The sequence below is a fragment of the Cyanistes caeruleus genome, chromosome 4 (assembly GCF_971803275.1).
Source record: "Cyanistes caeruleus chromosome 4, bCyaCae1.hap1.1, whole genome shotgun sequence".
NCBI lineage: Eukaryota > Metazoa > Chordata > Aves > Passeriformes > Paridae > Cyanistes > Cyanistes caeruleus.
The window spans coordinates 50,171,475-50,194,078 of NC_141704.1; the positions used below are offsets into that span (position 1 = coordinate 50,171,475).

The following is a 22,604-nucleotide window of genomic DNA, read 5'->3' on the forward strand; positions in this document are numbered from 1 at the left end:
TATTCCACTAGTAAGCTGAACTGTGAGGATATAATAAAAGATGCGTGGGAGTATGGATCTTGATTTCTTTCAGTGCATCCAGAGATCAATGTGTCTTTCTCAAGTTTTAAACATTTAAATTAATTCAGTATTTTCTTAAAAATTGTCATTTTGGATAATTTACTGTCCTGCATTTTCATTGCATTTGTAGCAGATAGTCCAAGTGAAGCTGACTGGTGTCTGATGTTGACATGTAAACATTCAACAATAGCCTTAATTTATTTGACAGCATCTTCAGGTAATCTATAAGTTTCCTTTCACAATATGCATAACTTTAATGGCAGGGTCTCGAAAGCCTCTTGGGCAAAGGATTAATTTGCAACACCGAAACAAAAAAAGACGCCTGTGTGTGTGTGTGTGTGTGTGTGTGTGTGTGTGTGTGTGTGAAGACTATGCAGCTCTTTTGTTAACTGGGAAATTTTTACTGCAGTGTCTCTCTGCAGCAGTATACTTGCAAATCTGTTCTGCAGTGAAGGAGCAGTCCTCTCCTTAGAGTACAGATTTGAAGGATTTGAAGGATTTTTTTCAGACTCTCCAGGATGTGATGAGGAGGAAATTTTAAAATATCTCTCTAAAACGGAACTCAGGGTGTTTGTTTATTTTTCACTGTTTGGGGTGTCTCTCGTGGTCTTTGGTAAAACATTTTATCGAAGGGAAGCTGAAGAAGAAGGGGCTGCCATAGAGCCATTGAGGAATGACAAATTCACCTGGTTCCCTCTTTGGGCAGGGGGCTTCTATTCTGGCTTTCTATTCTGGTCTTTTCTGTGAAAAATTGAACATTTCCCAGTGGCATCTGGGTCAAGATTTGTGTTTGTAATGCTTGAAGTTTTGACTTCTTTGGTGTTTAGACAAGAATATTTCAGTAGTGTTTTGGAAAGGAAAAATACAAACAAGTCTGTCATTGATTTTGGTCTAGAGAAAGCTGTAGTCACTGGTTTGAGAGTTATCCAAATGAATCATCTTGACGGGTCTACACAGGAAAGCAGTTTAAAAGGTAAAGCATAAATTAAAGGATATTCCTTTACATTCAGGTTTTTTTTCCCCATATCTGTAAAGCTGGAAACAACATATGAACTGACCTGATTTTAACTGATTCTCAAGTTACCAAAGGCATAAAATAGAGAGAATATATATATGTATAGACATATACAGGCATATATACATACGTATATATGTATATATAGATGTTTGAAAATCTGTGAATATGGATTAAGGTTAATATCTCAGTTCTTATTTAGGTGTATAAAACCTTTTTCTGTGATTCTATTTTGCTGCAGCATTAAAATTTTTCATACTTATCTAACAAAAAGTACTTTTAAATTAATTCATTCAGCAGAGTTCAGCTACTCAGTGCCAGAGGAGATTGGTCCCAAAATGTGATCCCAAAATAATGAGGGCTAGATTTAGTTGCCCTTTTGCTGCTTTTTCTCTTTCCTCCCATGTACAGGAAGAAATTAAGTTAATGCTGACTTAGCTTTTCCACACTTGAAAAACAAAAGACAACTTCTATTAGCCGTTTTCATAATGCCACGCACAAGAATGCACTAGAGTTTGCTGCTTGATCCATCTCTGGAGCTGTCACGCTCATGGAACACGCAAATGCTCTGATGGAGAGGAACACAGTGCCACAAATGGCTTGAAAAGATACCCTCCAAAGATCTCTCCATCTTTTGGTCCTCAAATATTTTTGTTTGACTAAAACAGTGACAAGAAAAAGCTCCCCAGCTGGGAGGAGACAACTGACAGCAGTATACAGCGCCACAGTGACAAATATGAAAAACACAATTAGAATTTTCATGATATACTTAGTTAATGCACTTGAAATAGCATTATGCTGGAAACAGTTTATAAAATGAGCATGTATGATTTAGAAAAGATAACATCAGGGATGAGATTATTTCAGAAGCATACTTACCTAATAATACTTTCATGTAATTTTCCCAAGTCCCCGTCTTCTGTGCTGCTTAATATGGGTTTTAAATGGCTGGCTCTCAAAAAACTGTTTGGAAAACAAAATCCAGGGTAGTACAACTTTGGTTTTTTTTTTTTTTGCTGTTGTTTTAAAACATTTGGGTGGTATTAATCTGGGGAAAAAAAGTGTGGAAATTGCCTAGCTTGTGACAAAATTCTAAGTGAAGTAAGAGATTCTGAGCTTCATATCTAAAACCAGGCATTTTTTAGTTCTTTTGTTATGTCTACATTCTGTTGTTAAAAGTATTTGTATCACTTAAAATTGATCAAGAAAAAGCCATTTGTTGTTAAAAATATATTTCTGTATTCACAATATAAGGGTAATGTGATAACAGTAGTATCATTTTCACAAGCATACTGAGATACCACTGAAATTCACTTGTTTTCTCCAGGGCTTCTTCATCCTCCCTTTTAAAATTGTATCAATTTATGCTAATATGTATCCTATCCTGTCCTATCTATCTTAATGTCTTCCAGGACATTATCCTAATAAATATCTCCTAAATATTCAAGGGAGTTATTTATGTATAAAAGCCATTTATTTATATGTAAATTTTGATTAACTGCTTTGAGAATGCTGATATCTCTCCAAGCAGTATTAAAAGTTGTGGAGCAAAATTGAAAAGTGCAGCTCCTGCAAACCCAGTGGCACCACCACATGTGTTAAACTGGGGCTTGCTGGGGGTCCTGGGTGAGAGGGAGGTGCCGTGGCTGCAGTTTCCATCATCCTGCAGAGCAATTTGCTTTTGCCATGACCTAAAGAACCAGAGAGGAACAAACAGGAAGCTGGAAAGGCCATTAGTTAATTCTGAGCTCTTGCATGACCACCCCTACCAGCACCACACGAGTGTCTATTGCCACGGCTGAGGTTTGAAAATGCAAATTATCTGAAGTGCAATCTGCAATTATTATTTATATTGATAAGTAAAAGTGCCTTACTGCATAGCAGAGACACGTTCAATTTCATATGACGTTCTAGTTCTGGAATTATTTTGCAGTATTTTAACATTTATGTTAAAAAAAATTAACGGGTAATAATATTTTAAAAGGTTATACACAGATTATAAAGAGAAAGAGTAACTTGAATTTTTTTTACAAGGCATACAAATTATTCAGTGTTCCCTGCATTTGATTGGATGGCTGTGGTTCCTTGAGCTTATCAAAGCAGAAGGTTTTTAACAAATAAATAAAGACGAGTTGCCCAATTTGTACTATGCAGAAAATAGGGAATGTTTGCATGAGGTGTGTTCTTGATTGTCCAGGACTGAAAATATGAAATATGTTGGTAGATGTGTGTTTTAACTAAAAATTAGAAACTATTGTGTTTTGAATCAAAAAGAAATACTTCGATTTTGAATGTTTTAAACCTAAGAAGGATTTTGAATCGAAATAGTATTTAAAAATTACAAATTGAAGCAGATATTTGTGTCAAATATTTTGATTTATTCAAGGTGAATTAGTGAATTAGTTGGGTTTTTGCTTCTGGAGTTGTCAGCAAAAGAACCCCAAACAACTTTCCTGTGAAGTTTCACAGAGCTGCAGTTCTGTACAGCGCATTTTTTATCCTGTGTACAGCACGTATAGCTGTCACATTCCAGAGCTCATGGTAAGGACAGACTCAGTCTAAATAAAGCAATGAGGTTTTTATAGCTGCCATTAACTTTTGTGAACTCTTTTTGCAGTTGAATGGCCAAATATTTATTTCTGTATTGACACGTGCAGACAATCTTAATAAGCTGAGCAGTACAGGATAGTAAAAGATGGGTGAAAATGTGTTCTTCAGTCTAGGTTGTGTTATTGCCTTGGTTTATACAACTCCCCAGGGTCCTTAAGGTGGGAGAATAGATTGTTTAGTAACACACTAACAGGATTTGAAGTGTTTCACCTCTAGGACATTGATTTATGTCCCAGGCTAGGTTAGCACTGTCTGAGTGTAGTTATCACCTGAGAGCTTTCGTTTGGCCTATGTGAAATGAAAAGCTTAAATTCATAATGGACAGATCGAGATCACAAAATTACCCTCTTGTTTTGTACTGATTATGGCCTTTCACGTTTCAATAAAGAGACAAGGGTTAAGCATACATGAAAACTTTCCTCATATCCCTGGTGAGTAATCTTTGTTAAGGCACTTTGTTTGTCTTATCCTTGGCAGTCGGATGCTGCTGTCATCATGGCAAATACCCATTTAATCAGTAATGAAAAAGACTTCAAGAACAGAAAAACTTCAGCACTGCCTTAAAAAAGCCATAGAAAAGGATTTCTACTGTTTAGAAAACTTCTATTCCTCAAAGACTTGGGGTCTAGCAATCTCAGACTCACAGTCATCTGAAATGGTTGATTATCATGTGAGTGATTTCAGTGAAGAAACACTGAAAAGCTGCATGCATGAGTCACATTTCTATTTTTATATCTGCTGCACTACAGACTGATGCAGAATAGAATGTTCACTGAATAGAAGCAATTCATGCTGATGTATGGGGAAAGTTCTGCTCCTAATTAGCCAAACATGATATTAAGTACAAGAATAGTACCTGCCCGCTGAACAAGTGTGTGAGTCCTGTACCAGCTAGTTCATAACTTAGTGGAAGGAATATTAAAACTTTATTCTGGATTTGCTGTGGATGAACAAGACTGGCAGAAATTTGAGGTTAGATAGGAGATTTTATTTTGTTGTGTTTTTTCCCCCAGAAGTATGGTTAAACAGTGCAACAGGTGATTTCAAATGCCAGGACATTCCTGAACAAAAGGATAATGATCCTTAAAGCCCAGTGCTACAAGTAGGAAGCACTCAGGAAGTGCAGCTTGAGGATATCCAAAAGGAAATGTCTCCATGGGAGAACATAGTTCAGATCTTGTATCTGAGGGATTAGGAATGACTAACACATCTTCCAGGGACAAGAATTAGTCTAGAATTAGGAAGATCCATTGAAATACATTAAATTGGAGAGGAGACTCCTTGACTTTGGATTCCTAAAGCTTCATCTAACAAACCCAGAATAGATAATTAAAGGCTAATATTTTTTTAAAAAAATATTTTATTTTATTTTATTTTATTTTATTTTATTTTATTTTATTTTATTTTATTTTATTTTATTTTATTTTATTTTATTTTATTTTATTTTATTTTATTTTATTTTATTTTATTTTAATCATGGCTACTCTAGTCCTTCCTTAATACTTGCTGGTAAAATACATGCCAGACTGCAGCCATATAACTGCACAGCCTCCTTCACTGTTAGTGGAAAATTGGTCAGACTCAGTGTGAGATCCCTTGGAAGAAGAAGATAAAACAACGATTTAATTCATAGAATCACAGAATATTTTGCATTAGAAGGGATCTTCAATATGTTATTTCCGTTCAGGGCACATCAATTTCGTCAGGCAAGAAGGCAAAATCGAGGGAAAAAATTGGAAAATGCCGAGTTTTGATAGGTCTAACTTGAAATTTTATATGAGCGTCTTGCATTCCTGTCTGTGGAGAGGAATTCTTACACTATGAAGAAGAATAGTGAGCATTTGCTGAGTGCAAGGTGAATTAGTTATGTATTTAGGACTTAACAGACTTTCAGTACACATTGTTGACATTTTGTCAGTCGAATGGAAGCAGAAGAGCAACAGTATTTTGCTTTAAACCAATAAGGACACCTTCTCCCTAAACTTCCAAAATCCTGTATTTTCTACAGTCATTTCTCTATTTGATTCATTCTACCAATTAAATAAAATCTTCTAGACACAGCTACACTATATCTGTGTCACCATCTCTTTTTATTATGTAAGCTACTAAATTGATGATTGGTTCTTTGAAGTATTTGTTTATTACCTCATTTGCGTACTTTTTCTTCATCTTTTTGATTTGCCAAGTCCACAAATTGCCTCATTTTTATGAAAGCCAGCTTTTAGCATGGGCTGGTTTGTTGGTATCATTAAATAAAAGGCATTAAATGATTACTGCAGTTGTAGGGAGTTATGCAGTATAGTTTAAACCTTCAGTGAGTAAAACTTATGCAAAATTTTTCTACTGAAATCTGTTACTAGCTTTGTCAGCTGGTACAACAATATAGAGAAAGAAAAGATACTAATTCTTTTGGAATAATGCAGTGATAAAGTACATCACATTATCTTTTGGGGGAAAAAAAAGCTCAAGGGTAAATGTGCTATGTTTTGTGTTGCCCTTGGTTTTCTTTTCCTTTCTGGTTTCTTCCAGGTTCAATGTGCAATGCTCAAGCGGTTGAGCTTTCATTGAGAAATGTCTTTAGGATCTTTTTGGCTGTATAGTTTGTACAGATCTAAATGAATTACCCCTCCCCAGATTTCCTTTTCTATAGGAGGTTTTCTCTTCCCATTCTCCCCTACCAAGAAATCCCTTTTTAGAGGCAATGGAGGAGGTGGCAAGGCCAAGTGGGGCCACAGAAAATGGTTGCTGCAGCAACAAAATAAATTTGGCCAGGCATCTGGAGCTGCTGTAAGCTGTGTTTCAGAGGCAGCTGGGCTGGGTAAGGTCCCCAGGGCCCTGGTGTGCAGAGGTGGGAGGCAGCTCCTTGGGCTCAGTGCTGCTGCCACCCTTGTGCAGTTGGCTCCTTACTGCCACTCACAGTCTGGGCTGCCCTGGAACGTGCTGGGAGGGAGCAGTGGACGTTCAGAGCTGCAGTCCTATGGCTAAATAAAGTCAGAAGGGTTCTGGTGCCTATCATCTGCTTGCTGAGCAGACATGAGCTGTTCTGTGTGTGTATGTGAAGGGTGTAACACTTGATCTGAATCAAAATGTTCATTTCTTCATAGGGCAAGTTAGGAGATTTACCACTAGAGCAACTCCAACCACAGCTTCTGGCTGCATGAGCACGGCTAGCTCTTGCCTGTTTGCAAAACAGGTGTTTTCTTTACTGAGCTTATTGAAGGGAGACTTACCTATTTTTCAGGCAGAGAAAAGACCTTAATCTCCTTCTGGAGTTGTTGTCAGAGCATTTTCTGATTACACAGGGGTACCTTGGAATAACTGTTAATCATGTTCAGCTCTCAGGATGGGCTCTGTGCTGCTTTTGTCAGATTAAGGGCTAACAAGATGATTGCTTTTTCCCTGAGCAGCTCATTGGACTTTGCTCATTGAGACTGTGACTGCCACTTCATTTGATATCCTTAAGCAAGACTTTGAGTTGCTGTCTGTAGTCATCTTCGGTTTCCTGGGCCAGCAGGCATAGGGATGGCAATTGGACCTGATTCTGTGGCAGCTGCTGCTGTGATGGCAGCAGGGCCAGTGGTACTCTGACAGGCACAGTGGCTGCTCCTGCTGCCCAGGCTGAAAATGAGTGGATTTGTTGGACAGACACTTATTGTAAGAGCTTCAGGTCCTTCTCTTGCTGGTAGTCTCAGTTATCCATTTCAGTAAAGTGTTTGGACACTTTATTCAAGGAGAAGAAATGCCATCACTGGCCCTAGGAGGGAAATCCCCTGCAGCAGCCTGGGCTGTGGGATTTTTCCAGCTCTTTGAGGCTCTGGTGGGCAGCTGGGCATGGGCAGCCGTGTGCCCTGGCTCCAAGGATTCCCAGTGGGCTTCTGGGCTGCACAAATAGAGGCACAGTGGTAGACAGAAAGAAGGGATCATCCTCCCTTACTCAGCACTCATTAGACTTTGTCTCACTGAGCTCAGTTTTGGTCCCCCAAAAGAAAGATCCAGACTGGAGTGTGTACAGCAGAGGACTCAAGATTTGAGCATTTGCCTTGCAAAGGGAGTCTGAAGGATCTACTGCCTCCTGGGGTCCTAACTACAGTTTATTTATGCTTATGTTGAGGTTAATGAGGCAATGGAGACATGTTCTTTGGGAGAGTGAGAAATAATGGGTGTAAGCTGAAAGAGGGGTACAGACTGAACAGAAGGAAAACCTTTTTATTTTTTTTTATCATAAGACTGTTCAGGACAGTTGTGTTCTCTGTTCTTGTGGGTTTATAAGACCCAGTAAGATAAAGTCCTGAGCAGCCTGGTCTGAGCTCAAGGGTGACCCTACTAGAGCAGATGGCTGCACTAGAGACCTCCTGACTCCTGATGTCGCTTCCAGCCTTTCCTGACTAAAATAACCTTTCCTTTGCTGGTGGAAAAAAAGTGAACAAAGGAAGATGAAGAGGGAAACTGTCCTTGTATATCCCATATTTTTGTGCAGACCACCAAGTATGGCTTTGACCTAGTATTGCTACTGCTTCTGGCTTGTCCTATTCTGCTAGCCTGCCAGACCAATGCATTCCTGAGGGATTAACCCTGTGGCCGGTCTTGTGAAAGTCTATTTCTCAGAGGATTACTGACAATCCAGAGGAAACCAGACACTAATGGACTAATATAAAACATGATGTGATTTTTTTCTTGTATCCTTTATCAGTGTTGCAACACTCAGGTCAAACAGCATGTCTGGCAGAGGCTGGTTGTTCTCGTGCCTGCGGCTGAGTCTCCGTGGCTTTTAAACCACCAAAGAATGCGGTAGTTTTTCTGTGCAAGAATTTGCCTCCAACTCAGACTGTGCTTTTGTTCTGCTGTTACCTGAATGTGCTGTATTTTATTAATTATAAGAAACATTTTTGTTCTCCAATATGTTCTTTTGTATGCCTCATTTTACCTGATCAGATACTTCTTAGCAGTTCCTTTAATGCTTATGGGTCACGGAACATTAGGCACCAAATAAGGGCTGTATCTAATAGTGCAGAGTGAATGGTCCTCCTGCTGCAAGGCCTCACTTATCACTGTCATAAAAGAAGGAAAACAATATAGCACGGTGGGCACTGGTTTTTGCTGCTTAAAGAAATCAGTAGGGCACTTGAGGAGATCCTTGCAGCTGTGTCACAGGTGTTATGGACAATGTGAACAACTGCAGCTCTTTCTGCAGGGAAATGTAAGTACAAGGCTTTGGCACCTGTTTCCTTATGAAACCTCCACTGCTATCTCTAAAGGCCAGGATAAAAACAAAGAGGCTAGGAAAGGAGGTGGCTTTATCTCTTATTACATAGAATTTGTCTGCTCAGGAGCTTTTTGGTTTGAATAAAAGGGAAGCTCATCACTTGTCGATTGTAGTTCTGACATTCAGAAGACAAAGTAATAGATTAAATTTATTTGGCAGGCTTTTAATTTATTAACGTTTTTCAACAATTCTAGGAAACAGGTTATGCTGTCATGTGGATTTGCACTAGAGGATACAGGGTTTATTTGCTCGTGTTCCAGATGTCTAGCCTGTAGATAGCATTCTTTAATTTTAACACTCAACATACAGTGCAAAGGAGAAACCCAGTTAAAATGGTAAGTTTGCATCTCAGTGTTCACTGAACCTAGTGTAGAGACTGGTGCAATTTTTTTGTGATCAATTGACCAGATTAACTCATAAGCAACCAGCAATATCTATCTATGTACTGTAGCTGTATTTCCTTCAGATTGCTTTCATACTGTTTGAAATTAACTTAATTTGAAAAAGGTTTTATCAATACACATCAAGTTGTGTGCAAGTGGCTCTGCATATTTATCATTTTTTACTGAACTTAAGAAAATTTTATTTATATGAAAGGTTGCATAATTTTGTAAATATCTTTGTTGGTGAATTTTTTAATCACTCCCTTCAATTAAAGATAAATTAGTTCTTAATGTGAGAATACCTGGATTCATGATATAAATCAACAACCATATTCCCTTATCTCAGCAAAAATGCTATTTTTAATTAAATGAAATTTCAGCAATGAAAGGGTTTGTTGGAATTGCTGCTTGCTTAGTAAGAAATATTTTTGCTGCTATTTATTGTGCTTTCGTAGGCACATGTTCACATTTAGGCATATACACAATTTATATATTCTTTCCAGACTCTCTTTGAAAGATTTTACAATCTGAAGATGTGATATTGAATGGTTCTGTCTTTCTGAATTGTCTGTATTTGAAGTTGATCCCTTTGTAAGGATTTGATTTTCAGAAGAACAGAAGTTATAAAGCTACATTTTAATTTATGTCTCAGTTCTCCAAAGTAGCAGTGTTAACCTGTCAAGCTTTCACCAAACTTGGGATGTGAAATATTCATAAAGAATGAATATTTTACTGTTTCTCAGATTTTTTTTTAAAGTGTAGAGTTCACAGTTTTAAGTAAGAGGTAAGGTTTGAAAATGTTTGAAATATCTGAACATCACCTGATCTTGGTGGAATTATGCAATAAGAAGCTTAATATAAGATCCATATTGTGTAGTAATGCATTTTTAATATAAAGTTTTAATAGAAAGGTTTTAGAACCAAGCTGAAAAAATGACTTAGGAAAAACTACTTATCAATACAGCATCAATAATGTACAAGATAGAGTAGATCAAAGTAATTTTTGATTACACCATTTTTAGTTGGAAAACATTGACAGAACTGAATTTAAACTGCTCGTGGGACATCCTTTTAGATTAGTTTCCTGGCTTAAAATAGTTTTGAAAAAGTTTTAAAGTTGTGGAAACAGCTCACTTTGCCATTTTCCAAATGTTAGATTTAATTTTATTAATTGTAACAATTGTTCTGAATTTGTTTTATAGTAAATTTTTAACTATTAAATTTGTTTTATGGTAAATTTTTCTGATTTTTTTTATAATAATATTAGCAGTGGAATGGGAATTTTAAACGAAACATCTTCTGTTGACATTTTCAAGTTGCAGGAGTTTGGCGAATTTGGCCTTTGTTTTCCTCTCAATGGGAAAGCAAAGCAGTTGAGCTCATGATTATTTTTGTGTGCCAGGAAGTTATTTTCCTGTTGAGATCTACCCTAAGGAATCCACTGAGGACACAAGAGTAGGGCTAGAGGAATATCAGTCAGGAGAGATGGCCGTACCACACTGCCGGAGCCTTTCTGTGTTAATATCCTAAATTAGCAAGCATAAAGTGAATAATCAACTGATGATGGGTGACCACCAAGGGAAAGAAAAGGGAAGGGTCAAGGGCTCAGAAATGGATTGAGGGAGTTCAGGAAAAAGGCACAGAACAGAGCATGTCTGAGAGAGCCCATTGCTTTCAGAAACATCTGGTGGTGATTTGCTCAGAGAGGTGAGCCAGTGAAGGATCCTTGCCTTTATTTTCTTCCTTCTGCTGGTGTTGATCCCCAGCAAGCCAGAGCCAGGAGGACAAGGGGGTGCAATGAGATTTTAGGGCCTCAGAGAGGATACAAGTGGAAAAGGTGAGGAAAACTATGCATCCAGAGTATCAGCAAGAGAATCTGGAGGACCTGAAAAGGGAATGGTATGCGTTCCTTTCACTAGTGAGGGCACATGAATCAGGACTTGATGAACTGCTTCACAAATAACATCTCTCTGCCCACTGCCTTCAGAAGATTTGCCAGATGATAAGTTGGCATGCTGTGGGAAGTGGTTTGCCCTTCTAGGGAATAACAAATACTCTGATAGTAGAGAGGAAAACAAAATATGAACTTGTGATGAATAAATATAGTTAGGGAGATAAGAAGGGACAGGAATGCAGAAAGTTAGGAATCACCAAGTGGAGTAGGCTAGAGGATATGTCAGGAGACAAATGTATTGCTTATAAAAGTAAGAAACATAAAGAAGGGAAGGACACTGTAGCAGTGAACAGAGACAAGAAATGAGAAGTACAGGTATTGCAGGTAGGGTAGAAGTCTCTACTTACCTAAGTATAGAATAACTGAAAATAAGAACCAAAAGAGGCCTCGTAATCCAAACCCCAGCTCCAGTGAAAGGTCACTACTTAACCATGCATACTTAAATCATTTATGCTACTTTATTTCTGGTAGGTTTTCATGAGAATCATTCAGCATCATTTTAACAAGTATGCTATTGCCCCAGGGATCTTTCTCTTTGGAGAAGTATGAAATAACTACCTTCAGACACTGGCTTTTGTTTGTCTTGCAGCAGCCTCCTAAATTATCTCTCCAAGTGAAAGCGAAATTAAATCAAACAGATATCAAATTTCTTCACTGAAAATCTCGAGGAAAAAATACTTGTTCAATATAGTACCTAGAGAATTTAAGCTGTGTAAGTGATATGAGTGAATAACTGAGAGAGCAAAGAGGATTATAGTAGCACAACCTAAGTGTAAGCACCTAAACTGTTTAGAATGGTTTCTGCTTAGGCAGAATATTACTGTTTGTTGCAAGAGAAGAACTTTTTCTTTCTGCTTTTTACCTTCTTTTGAGTATTTCCACTTTCTAGATTTGATCTTTGTCAAATGAATTATTATAGACTTTATAAAGAAATAGGAAGTATCAAGTTGCATTGTTATATATGCCAGAGAGACGGATCAATGGTTATTACAATTTCCAGATTTATTTGCATTCTTCCGCTGACTTGGTCTTTGGAGGAACAGCAGATGAGCCCTTGATTACTAGGGGGGGAACAATTCACAGTGAATAATTTATTTGGCAAATGACTTATGACTTAGAATAATTTATTTCCCTAAATGAATTCGTTGGATGTTGTACAGGCCTTTTAGGTGAACAGTTTTCATTCTATAGATTATTCATAATTGGTTATGCAATTTCCATAATTACATAAATTTGGATACTGAAAACAAGATAACAGATCTCAGTCTCTTTACCCTGCCACAGATGCCCTATTATGGTAGAGGCTTAACAAAACTGGAAATCTGCAAGGATCTGTAGGAATTCTGCAATTTGGGGCTAAATGACACATTTTTCGTTGACTTCTTGCTATTCCAGGTATGTATTTTTACTAGCAAACATTGCTTGTATCTATTCAGCATGGAAAAATGGCTGCTGCAGCTCTGAAACTATCTGTGTGATGCATTTGTTCGTCTGCAGGTGCTTCAAGTACAATGTCTACTGCCAGTATTGAACAGATTTTCTAGTAGTTTTGGCAGCTGCTTGTAGAGGGTGAAGCAACAGGAGAGTGCTGGAGAGCATGGGCAGCATGAGGAAGAGGAGCACACAGAACAGTATCTGAAATACTGTTTGTTATATGACATTTATTCAAGACAAAAATGTATGGAGGCAAGCCCAGACTGATGATTGACAATAACAGTCTAGATCTGGAATGATTAGCAGTATACAAAGTCTGAGATTTATGGATTTCATCATGATGTGAGATACCACTAGGAGTGTCCTTAAACTACTTAGCAGTATGTGCTACCATTGTCCAGAATTGCTACCATCTCTAGGAAGCAGCTAAAGTACAGGTAGATAGACTTTAAGCTCCTGGAGTGGATGTATGGATACTGATAGAGAACCTAGTAATCAGCCACTGGCTCAGGAATTTGGAGATCCGAGAATGTGGGAGTGTAGAATTACAGTGGGTGCTGATAATATTTATACTTTGGTGGACTTCAAGTGAATGACATTGAATCCTTCAAACTCTAACCATTAAATCAAACTCTGGCTTTGATACCACTAATGAAGAAATAAGTTTTGACTTCACAGAGAATCACACAGAATCACTAGGATGGAAGAGACTTTCAAGGTCATCAAGTCCAGCCCAGCCCTAACACCTCAACTAAACCATGGCACTGAGTGCCACATCCAGTCTTTCTTTAAACACATCCAGAGATGGTGACTCCACCACCTCCCCAGGCAGATCATTCCAGTATTTTATTGCTCTTTCTGTAAAAAAGTTTTTCCTGATATCCAGCCTATATTTGCCTTGGTGCAGCTTGAGGCTGTGTCCTCTGTTCTGTCAGATGCTGCCTGGAGAAAGAGACCAATCCCCACCTGACCACAGCCACCTTTCAGGGAGTTGTAGAGAGTGATACGGTCACCTCTGAGTCTCCTTTTCTTCAGCCTAAACAACCCCAGCTCCCTCAGCCATTCCTCACAGGGTTTGTGTTCCAGATCCCTCACCAGCCTCGTTGCCTCCTCTGGACACGCTCAAGTGTCTCAAGGTCCTTCCCAAACTGAGGGCCCAGAACTGGACACAGAATTCAGTGTGTGGCCTCACCAGTGCCGAGTGCAGGGGGAGAATGACGTCCCTGCTCCTGCTGGCCTCACCAGTCCTGATCACAGGCCAGGATGCTCCTGCCCTAGACATCTGAGTTCATTAACACAAAGAAATAATTTTCCATTGAACTACAAAGTCCAGCTGACCACAGGAGAAGACTGAATGGTTTGATTTTTTTTTTTCTTATTTCCTTTTTTTTTTTGAAATAAGGAATTTTTTTAATAAGGAATTCAGTTCTATGCTTTGTGGATATTGAAGTTGTGTGATTATTGCTGCTGTCCTGTGAAACTCAGTTAATCTTTCACTCTTAATGAATGGCTTTATTGTTATGCACTTGATTGGGGAAGAGTCATTTAGCTATTACCTGTTTTTGAGGCAACTATACACTTTAGAGACCATAAGGGAAATGATGCTGTTCCTTAAAATAGAATGGATTTGCTGAACAATATTTCTTGGAATTATGGCTGTCTGATGCTTGCTGAAAGCAACAGTTTGCAGCGAAAGCCTTACAGCACTTTGAAAAATTGTATTTGGAGTCTTTCCAAGATTTACAAGTGGTCAGTGAGATACTGATCCAAAATTACAGTCTCCAGTCATAGCTATCAGACATGTTCTGTATTCCTCATTTGAAAAAAAATAAAATTATTAAAAAAAATAAGTAAAATTTATTTAATTTATATTTCAGATTATTGAAAATGAATGAATGAGTTTATGAGTGCTTCCTGGACTGTATCATAAACTTATAATACGTGTAAATAGATGCACTTGTCTTAGGCAATCACTTAATGCCATTCCTTGATGTCACCCAAATATGATTGCAATGTACTATAAAGCGGAATCTTTATTTTATTTCCTTGTATTGACTATCACTTTTATTCCCAATTTTAATACAATGAAGACTAGGTCATAAAATAGAGTCTGCAATACAGGGTTACAACAGTATTAACAGTGAAAATCATTACTATTTTTAAAATTACATCTTGAAATCATCTGAAGAAAATATTTTGTAATTTCATAGCTGCATTTGTGTGTGCTTTAGGGCAAAATAAACCCACAAAATTCTTAAGGAATGCTCAAAATAAATTTTTTTTCTTCATAATGGGGAAGTCAAAGTTTCTTCTGCTGTTATGCACAATGTGATGATTTAAAGCCTAAAGGAGTTTCTCCCTGAATCACCTATTCAAATTTGTATGATGGAAACATATTTAAATATAAATTTTTAATCTTGCTTTTCATTTGAACTTCTAAATATTTTTTCAGAAAAGCTAGTGTCTCATTAGTCCTTTTCACCATTCCACTATACTGATCTGCAAGTAGAGGAGAATCATCACATTACCTTTCTTTCTAAAAAAAAAATATTATACCTTCTTAGTTTTTAAACCCAATATACATCTAGTCTCATTGAACCTTACCACTTTTAAAATGTTATACAATAATTCACTCCTCATCGTGGGTATTGGGATTTGTCCATTCTGTGGCTGGACTCTGTGATCTTAACTGTCTTTTCCAACATAAAGGACTTTTTGAAAATGTTCAATTTTCAGTGCAATATTTAAGCTACAGCACAATGATGGAATTGAAGATTGTCACCCTGAAAACTAAGCCTTCTGATCTTGTTTTTATAGTTTTAGTTAATATCCCATGGAAGTAACTATAAACATAAGGTGTTTGCACATTCCTTCTAAGAAACGTCCTTTGATGGATGTTTTGCATGACCAGTGTGATTGGGAAGGTGGTGACTTAATTATCCCATCCCTGGTCATAGTTGAGAATCTATAAATACTGGAGTCAGAAAACAAAGTTACTTCTTTTCCTGTCATACCACTGAGACGTGTTTGTGTGAATCATTCCATGTCCTTTAGCGACAGGAGATGGCATAGTTGACACTTGGCCGTATTCATAAAATTCTCTTTACAGGAGTTGAGAAAGAACCAAAGATGATCATGCCATGTTGCACAGTTTGGGATAAGAGATCATCTTCCTACTTGAAACTCGTCTTATTTTCAGAATGTTTTGTATGATTTTCTTACTTTACTCATTAATATTAAATGAAAACAACCAAGGGAGATTTCACATACCTTTAAATAATTTTATGTGAAAATTATTTTATGTGGGATTTTGTTTTCCTTCCTGGGGATTTTTTGAACAGATTTTATGAAAGTTTTACTAGATTTTTATTCTTTAAATTCAAATTTAAACCAAAAGTAAAAATGAAAATGCTTTATTGCCTTAAAAACCTATGAATAGGAAGAAAAAAAAAAATGTGACAAGAGAGTTACAGCTTAAACAACCAAGTATCTACTAAAAAGTTTGAAATTACCAGTCAGACACACAGAGGCAGAATTGAATGTACAGGGCTGAAGACTTTCAGCTAACAGGTGCTGTCACATGCTCCATGCTTGACTGCCCCTGGAAAAACTGAATGTCCAAAATGCATTTGAGTTGTTGCTTACTTTGGGTCATGTTGCTTGGAGGGGTCTTCACAGGTTACTGACTACATTTTGGAAAGTTCCCTGCGTTCAGCAGTGCAGGACCTGAAAGCAGTACTGGTACAAAGCAGAACACTGAAATATGGTCATACAGTTTCCTTCAATCCATGACAAAACTTTCTGAATTTTCCTTGGTGCATTACCTCCCTTGGATTCCTCATCCCTGAGACCACATCCCCCCGTGCTTGCCTCTCTGTGCTTCAGTATAATCTAGCCTTGTTTATCTGGATATTTGAGGTTCTCCTATTTTCATTCCTTATTTTTCTCTTTCTTTCCTAAAACTGGCCAGATACTGGGACTTCTGGTTTACTTTGCTGCAATTATTGTGGAAAACAAGAGAAACAGAAAGGAAAGAAAGTCTCCTCCCTGTTCTGTTTCACGTCACCAAAAAGATTTCCCCCTTAATTTTTTTTTGAGTGTACACCCTCAGTCTCCACTGTCTACATAACTTTGGATGTTGCTCATGTGAGTTACTACCATTTCTTTCTGAACAAAAGTACCCTGAGGCACATGTTTCATTTTTATATTGAGAAAATGGAACAGTTAAGGTAATTGCTGGTTTGAAGGGTTTGGTTTATATTTTGGACAATGTGTAGCTCCTGTGGTCTGAAAGCAGCAAAGAAGGCACAACCCTAGGAAAGCAAAAGGAAGTTTGGACATTGATGTTGTTAAACAGAACAGGTCTTCCAGATTCCCTTTTTAGTTGGAAAGAGTATCTGTTCTGGACTGAGTGACAAGGTTAGTTTGCCCATTAGTTGTTTGAGCACTACAGAATGATTTCTATTGCTAAAACTCCTGAATTTACTGTGAAGGAACTGTCTTGCAGGAATTGCAGAAGTTAGATATTTGCCTCATCATGAAGAATGCAAGAGAGCAAGCTGACTGAGCTCAATTTGTTTATTGATTAGGATTATGAAGACACTGACCAAGCAGTGATATAAAGTTGTACTTTTTTGTGAGAAGTCTCTGCATCTCATTTTACAAATCATATTGCTGTCTTGTTAATGAAATATAGCACTACAGGTTCCAGCCTTCTTCAGCTGCTTTTCTGAAAACTAAAAGCACAAAGAAGTATAACATTCACAGATCATCCATGTTTGGTATCTGCTTGGCAATTTTGATGTGGTAAATATAAAAGCAAAAGATGTAGAAATCATCTGGCCAGTACAAAATGGAAAAACTAAATTTTGGAAAACTCTAGAAGAATAATGGTCATAGAAAGTTAAATATCTTGACACAATTCCTTTAGAGTTGTGGCATCTATGTTCATATTGTGCCAGCATACTCATATAAAATTTGCACTGAATTAAAATCAATTCAGCATACAATAGCCTGAAGATAAGTCATAGAAACTAATATTATCCTATGCTTCTGATTGTTTTAGCTGATTACTAGAAAGATTTCTTTAAGCAGATTTCATTAAGCAGATTTCTTGCATTACAGCAACAATTTATCTATTGTTAAGGTTTACTGCAGCTCCTTTCAAAGAAAAGGAAAAACAAATTGAGTATCATTGCTTTGAGAAGCTGAAATGTTAAGATAGGTAGTAAATAGTCTTTTGGGTGGGTATTGAAGAAGATGATAATCTTATTATGGAGAGTTAATTTGGTAGCTGACTGGTAGCTCCTTGATAAAATTCTAAGTATCTAACACGAGAAGTACGTATGACATTTTGGGACAGGGAAGAGAGACCTATAAATTATATATTTTTTCCACAGCAAAGTGACCCATAAGCCAAAAACAGTTAATGAAAGATTTCCTGTTTAGCAAAATTGCCATTTTAACAGATAATAGGTATATTTAAACTTTAGCAGGCTTGACTTCTAGCAACATCCACCATGCGTGAAGAGCCAGGGTTATCATGGTGGGAGTCCAGAGGGGAATAACTGCTGTCTGTGTTTCCTTTCCTGAGCTGTCCTATGCATATGCCATCCTTTTACACATCCAGCATTTTCTTGGATTCTCATACAGTGAAGGTCTCTCTTTCTTAGTGATACCTCTTGATTTTTTTTGATTCCTGTTGGTATTGGAATCCTGTGATCCTCTGCTGGCTTGGCACTTTCTCCAGTAAACTGTAGCTTACAGCAGTATCCTGGGGAAAAAAATCTTGATATGCATTCTGTTATAGAGGCCAGCACCATGAACATTGCTGATTTTAGAATTTAGCTAACTTAATTAAAGCTTGTAAGCTGTTCTGCATTCTTTTGTCTTAAATTGGTAATTCTTCATGTCCTGGGATTGGACCACAACTTGTATTTTTCTTCAGGTGAAGTTTAAAAGGCCTTCTGAACTATGATGTAACATCTCACCAGTAAATAACTTATAAAAAAATGATATTTTATTATATCTGTGTTTATTTTAGTGTGTAGAAACTGAAAGCAGTTAGAACTTCCACCCACTGCCATATAAGCAAACCTCATGTTTTTGTTTTAATTACCTCACTACTTGTCCTGATTTATAAAAAAGTCATTCTTGTGAAGTACTTTTTAAAGCTCTTAATTGAATAAAACCTCTTATATAAAATTAAGGTCCTTGTCAAATGGAGACCATTGTGCCACAATGGACAGAATTGTAACATTCTGATGTGGCAAACAAAAAAATAAGCAGAAATGAAAATTATTAAAAATATATTTAATAAATAACACATGTATTTTTATGGAAAATTAATTTGGTCAAAAATAGTAAAATTATAAATAAATGAATCTGTTTTCATCAAAATAGCAGAAAATATTTGCTGATACTAATCTATTCAAGGAAGCAAAAATGGAGAGTAACTGACGAGATTTGCAAAAGATTTCAAAATACTGGGGGATGGTGCAAGAAAGTGCCAGACGAAATTCAGTGCTGATAGTGATGCACATTATAACAAATTCCTGTAAAAAAGACTCATTTTACCACCTTACTAAAAGATTGCTAGATGGAAATCAATGGTTTGTTCTTTTAATGGAGCGTAGTTATAAATAAAATCCTGCAGAAGTCTGTGCTGAGCCTGGCCTGTTCAACATGTTCATAAATTTGAATATCACAGACTCATAAATTATTCAAAAAATGAGATGAGCATTATAGCAACAAAGTTTGCAGACAAAAAAAAGTAATGCCTAATATTTAGAACAGTCTGTGATGAGTTCTGATGGTACAATACTGGGTTACTGGGTAATAAAATGGCAAATTAAACTCAATGTCAATAAATACCAAGTGATGCATGCAGAGGAAATGGTCTTAACTACGCATACAGAATAATGACCTCAAAATTTCCATTGTTATTATAATTTAACAATATTAGAATCACAGCAGATATTTCAGACAGAATGTCACCTCAATAGTAAAGACTGAAAAACAGAAGCCAGTGTTGAAAATATAAAGGTAAAGCTTTGAGAGCAAACCCTGGAGCTTCATTAAACTAATACAATTATGTGCTGCAAATTTTTTGAATACTACATGCAAAATTAACTCATTCTATCACAGAAAGGTGTAGAAGAACTAAGAAGGGTACAGGGAATTTAAGTGGATGTGAACCAGAGGCATGGAGCACCTGAGCTATTAGAAAAGACAATGTGAACTAGGACTCTTTCCTTTGAAAAACAGACAACTGCAATGAAATTTGAAAGTATGTACAAAATCATAAGATCATTCTTTCTTGTTACACTATAACTAAGGAGCAGTTATCTTAAGCTATCTTAAGCAGTTTAAGACAAATAAATGGAAGTGCTTTTTCCTACAACTGAAAGACAAATTTTAAATTGTATCATTATAGGATATTTTGAAAGGTAAACACAGAGAGAGTTCCTAAAAGTGATGAAACCAAATTGTGGAAAATAAGGCATTCGTAGTTATTATTTCAGTGGTCTTTGTACAGCATAAAAACCATGAGCCCATGCAGTGCTGACTGCTGTATGAGGAGTCATACTGTTTGAACTCTGCCCTGGCTTGGTGATTTTTAGGACAGAGGTCAGACACAGCAGTTCTGAAGTTGACTTTTCTCTAAGTTCACAAATGAACACGGAGGATCTCATTCTGAACAGCCTTTTGCATCCTTCCCCATGCAGTCATCAGCACTTAGGCAAAGAACATCTAATATAGTGCCCCTATTCCTTGGAAATGTTTCTTTCTTTGTGCTGAAAATGGGGATATTTTTGGTACTGCTGAGCAGCACTGTCACAGCATCAGGCTTCGGGCCTCTCCTGATGCTTGGTCAGTGAGTTGGCTGGGAATGCACAGGAAGCTGGGAGGGGACACTCTGACAGCTGACCTCAACTGACCAAAGGGATAATGCAGACCAGTGTTGTGATCAACAATAAAAGTTGGGGGAAGGAGAGAACCAGGAGGGACATTCAGAGTGAAGGCATTTGTCTTCCCAAGTCACCGTTACGTGATGGAGCTCCTCTTGCCTGAAGATGGCTGAACACCTGCCTGACCAAGGGAAATACTGAATTAGTTCCTTGTTTTGATTTGCTTGAGTGCATGGCTTTTCCTTTACCTGTTAAACTTCTTTTATCTCAGCCCATGAGTTTTCTCCCTTTTAGCCATCTGATTCTTTTATCAATCCTTCTGGAGGGAGAGAGTGACTTTGGTGGTGCTGATCTGCTGGCTGGGGTTAGGCCATCATGGGCAGTTTTACAGTATGGAAGCACATGTAATGATGTTTCCTAACAGCATTCTTGTGTCCAGTGTCTTCTTTTATGGGACAATTCATGTATTTAGACACACAGTTTGCTGTATAGGAATCCATGCAATAATGAATATTTCTAGCATTGTGGAAATTATTTTTAATGGTTCATTGTACTGAAGAGCAAACAAACTCATTTTAATAAAAAATATCTGACAGTATTGTATGGCTTCTGATTCAGCATGCAATTTGCAATTTTACTCCAGTGAACAGCATGTGTACAAGACAATGCTTTCTTGCCCATTGCAGAGATATCATGTACGTATTGTTTACTTATAGGGTAAAATTAATACTTAATTATGTGTGAAGCAGTGACAAAGCTGGGTAATTATGCTGAAAGGACAATGTTATTATCCAGGCTCAACCCTCTTCTCCCTTTGAGGAAAGGAATGGAGTAGAAATATTAGAAAGTTTATAGGCTGTACTTTATCTGCAAGGAATTTCTTCTGTGCTTGGATATTCTTTTAAGTTACCAAGGGACTTGGCCTTCAGTCTTCCTTGTGGAATGCTGTGGTACTTAATCTCTTGCTAAAGGAACGAACTGGAGTAACAGAAATCCAGCTGCAGTGGCATGGGACTGGCTGCTTCATTACCTACAATGTAGAGGTCTATCACAAGTACTGGGAATTTTAGTTTTGGATATATGAGTAAGGCAATAGGAAAGGTAATGATCTTCTCCTGGGTGCTCCTTCAGCAGTGTGAAAGGCATAGTGAAAGCAAGGCTTTCACTATGTTACTTTTTAATTAGTAGAATCAAGACCAAAATATATTTTTGGAAATAAATGGCATTTAAAGGGGAAAGATTAGGTTTTAAACCAATTGTATTTAAATAAAGGGATTTACTTCTTTTATCCTTACATGTGTACAAAACATTGGCATTCTAGAGCTCTCCTGGAAGGATATCTAAACTTTCAGGGAAATGCTTCAGGTCATCACTACTATGTCGTGTTCTGTCCATTTGTAGTCAAATATGCTGTCTGTGTCTATGTGCAGTTAGTTAGAATAATTGGAGTAGAAATTTTGTAAGGAAGATAATGTGAAAAAGACTTCCCTGAATATTACTTAGAATTGCCCTTTTTGTCCTGTCACTGTGTGCACCTTTTTTATAAGGGCATATAGGAATGGCTTTATACTGACAGAGAATAGGTTTAGATTAGATATTAGGAAGAAATTTACTCTGAAGGTGGTGAGACTATGGAATAGGTTTTCCAGAGAAGTGCTTATAGTGCCCTCTAAGTGTTCCAGGTCAGGTTGGATGGGGCTTGGAGCAAGCTGATGTATGGAAGGTGTCCCTGCTTAGGGCAGGGGATTGGAACTAGATGATCCTGAAGGTCCTTTCCAACCTAAACCATTCTATGGTTCTGTAAATTGCTTTTTTTTCCTAATAATAATTTCAGAATCAATTTTTCAGTTCGTACACACTGCTGGAAAAAGATGCTTAACTTCACACCTGAAACCTAACAGAAATGAAATCTCTATCTGCAGCTGTCAGTGCTACAAACGATCATAAAATAACCAGAAACCAGGACTGATTTCTA

The 22,604-nt window shown here is 37.3% G+C and overlaps 1 protein-coding gene across 6 annotated transcripts in view; it reads left to right on the forward strand.

Annotated features, from left to right (window-relative positions):
- Positions 1 to 22,604, forward strand: part of TAFA2 (TAFA chemokine like family member 2) — a 177,110-nt gene that overhangs the window by 86,844 nt on the left and 67,662 nt on the right. For 3 of the 6 annotated variants that reach the window (XR_015285554.1, XR_015285555.1, XR_015285556.1), the window contains exon 1: positions 12,609 to 12,680. The exons of 1 other annotated variant lie outside the window; for it this stretch is intronic. Coding sequence is in view for 1 of the 5 variants with exons in the window: in XM_086884575.1 (XP_086740701.1) it covers positions 12,646 to 12,680 (35 nt within the window). In the remaining 4 variants the exon portion in view is untranslated. Of the gene's footprint in view, positions 1 to 12,608; positions 12,681 to 22,604 lie in introns of those variants that run through there. 2 more of the 6 variants (XM_086884575.1, XR_015285557.1) reach the window with 2 other exon arrangements.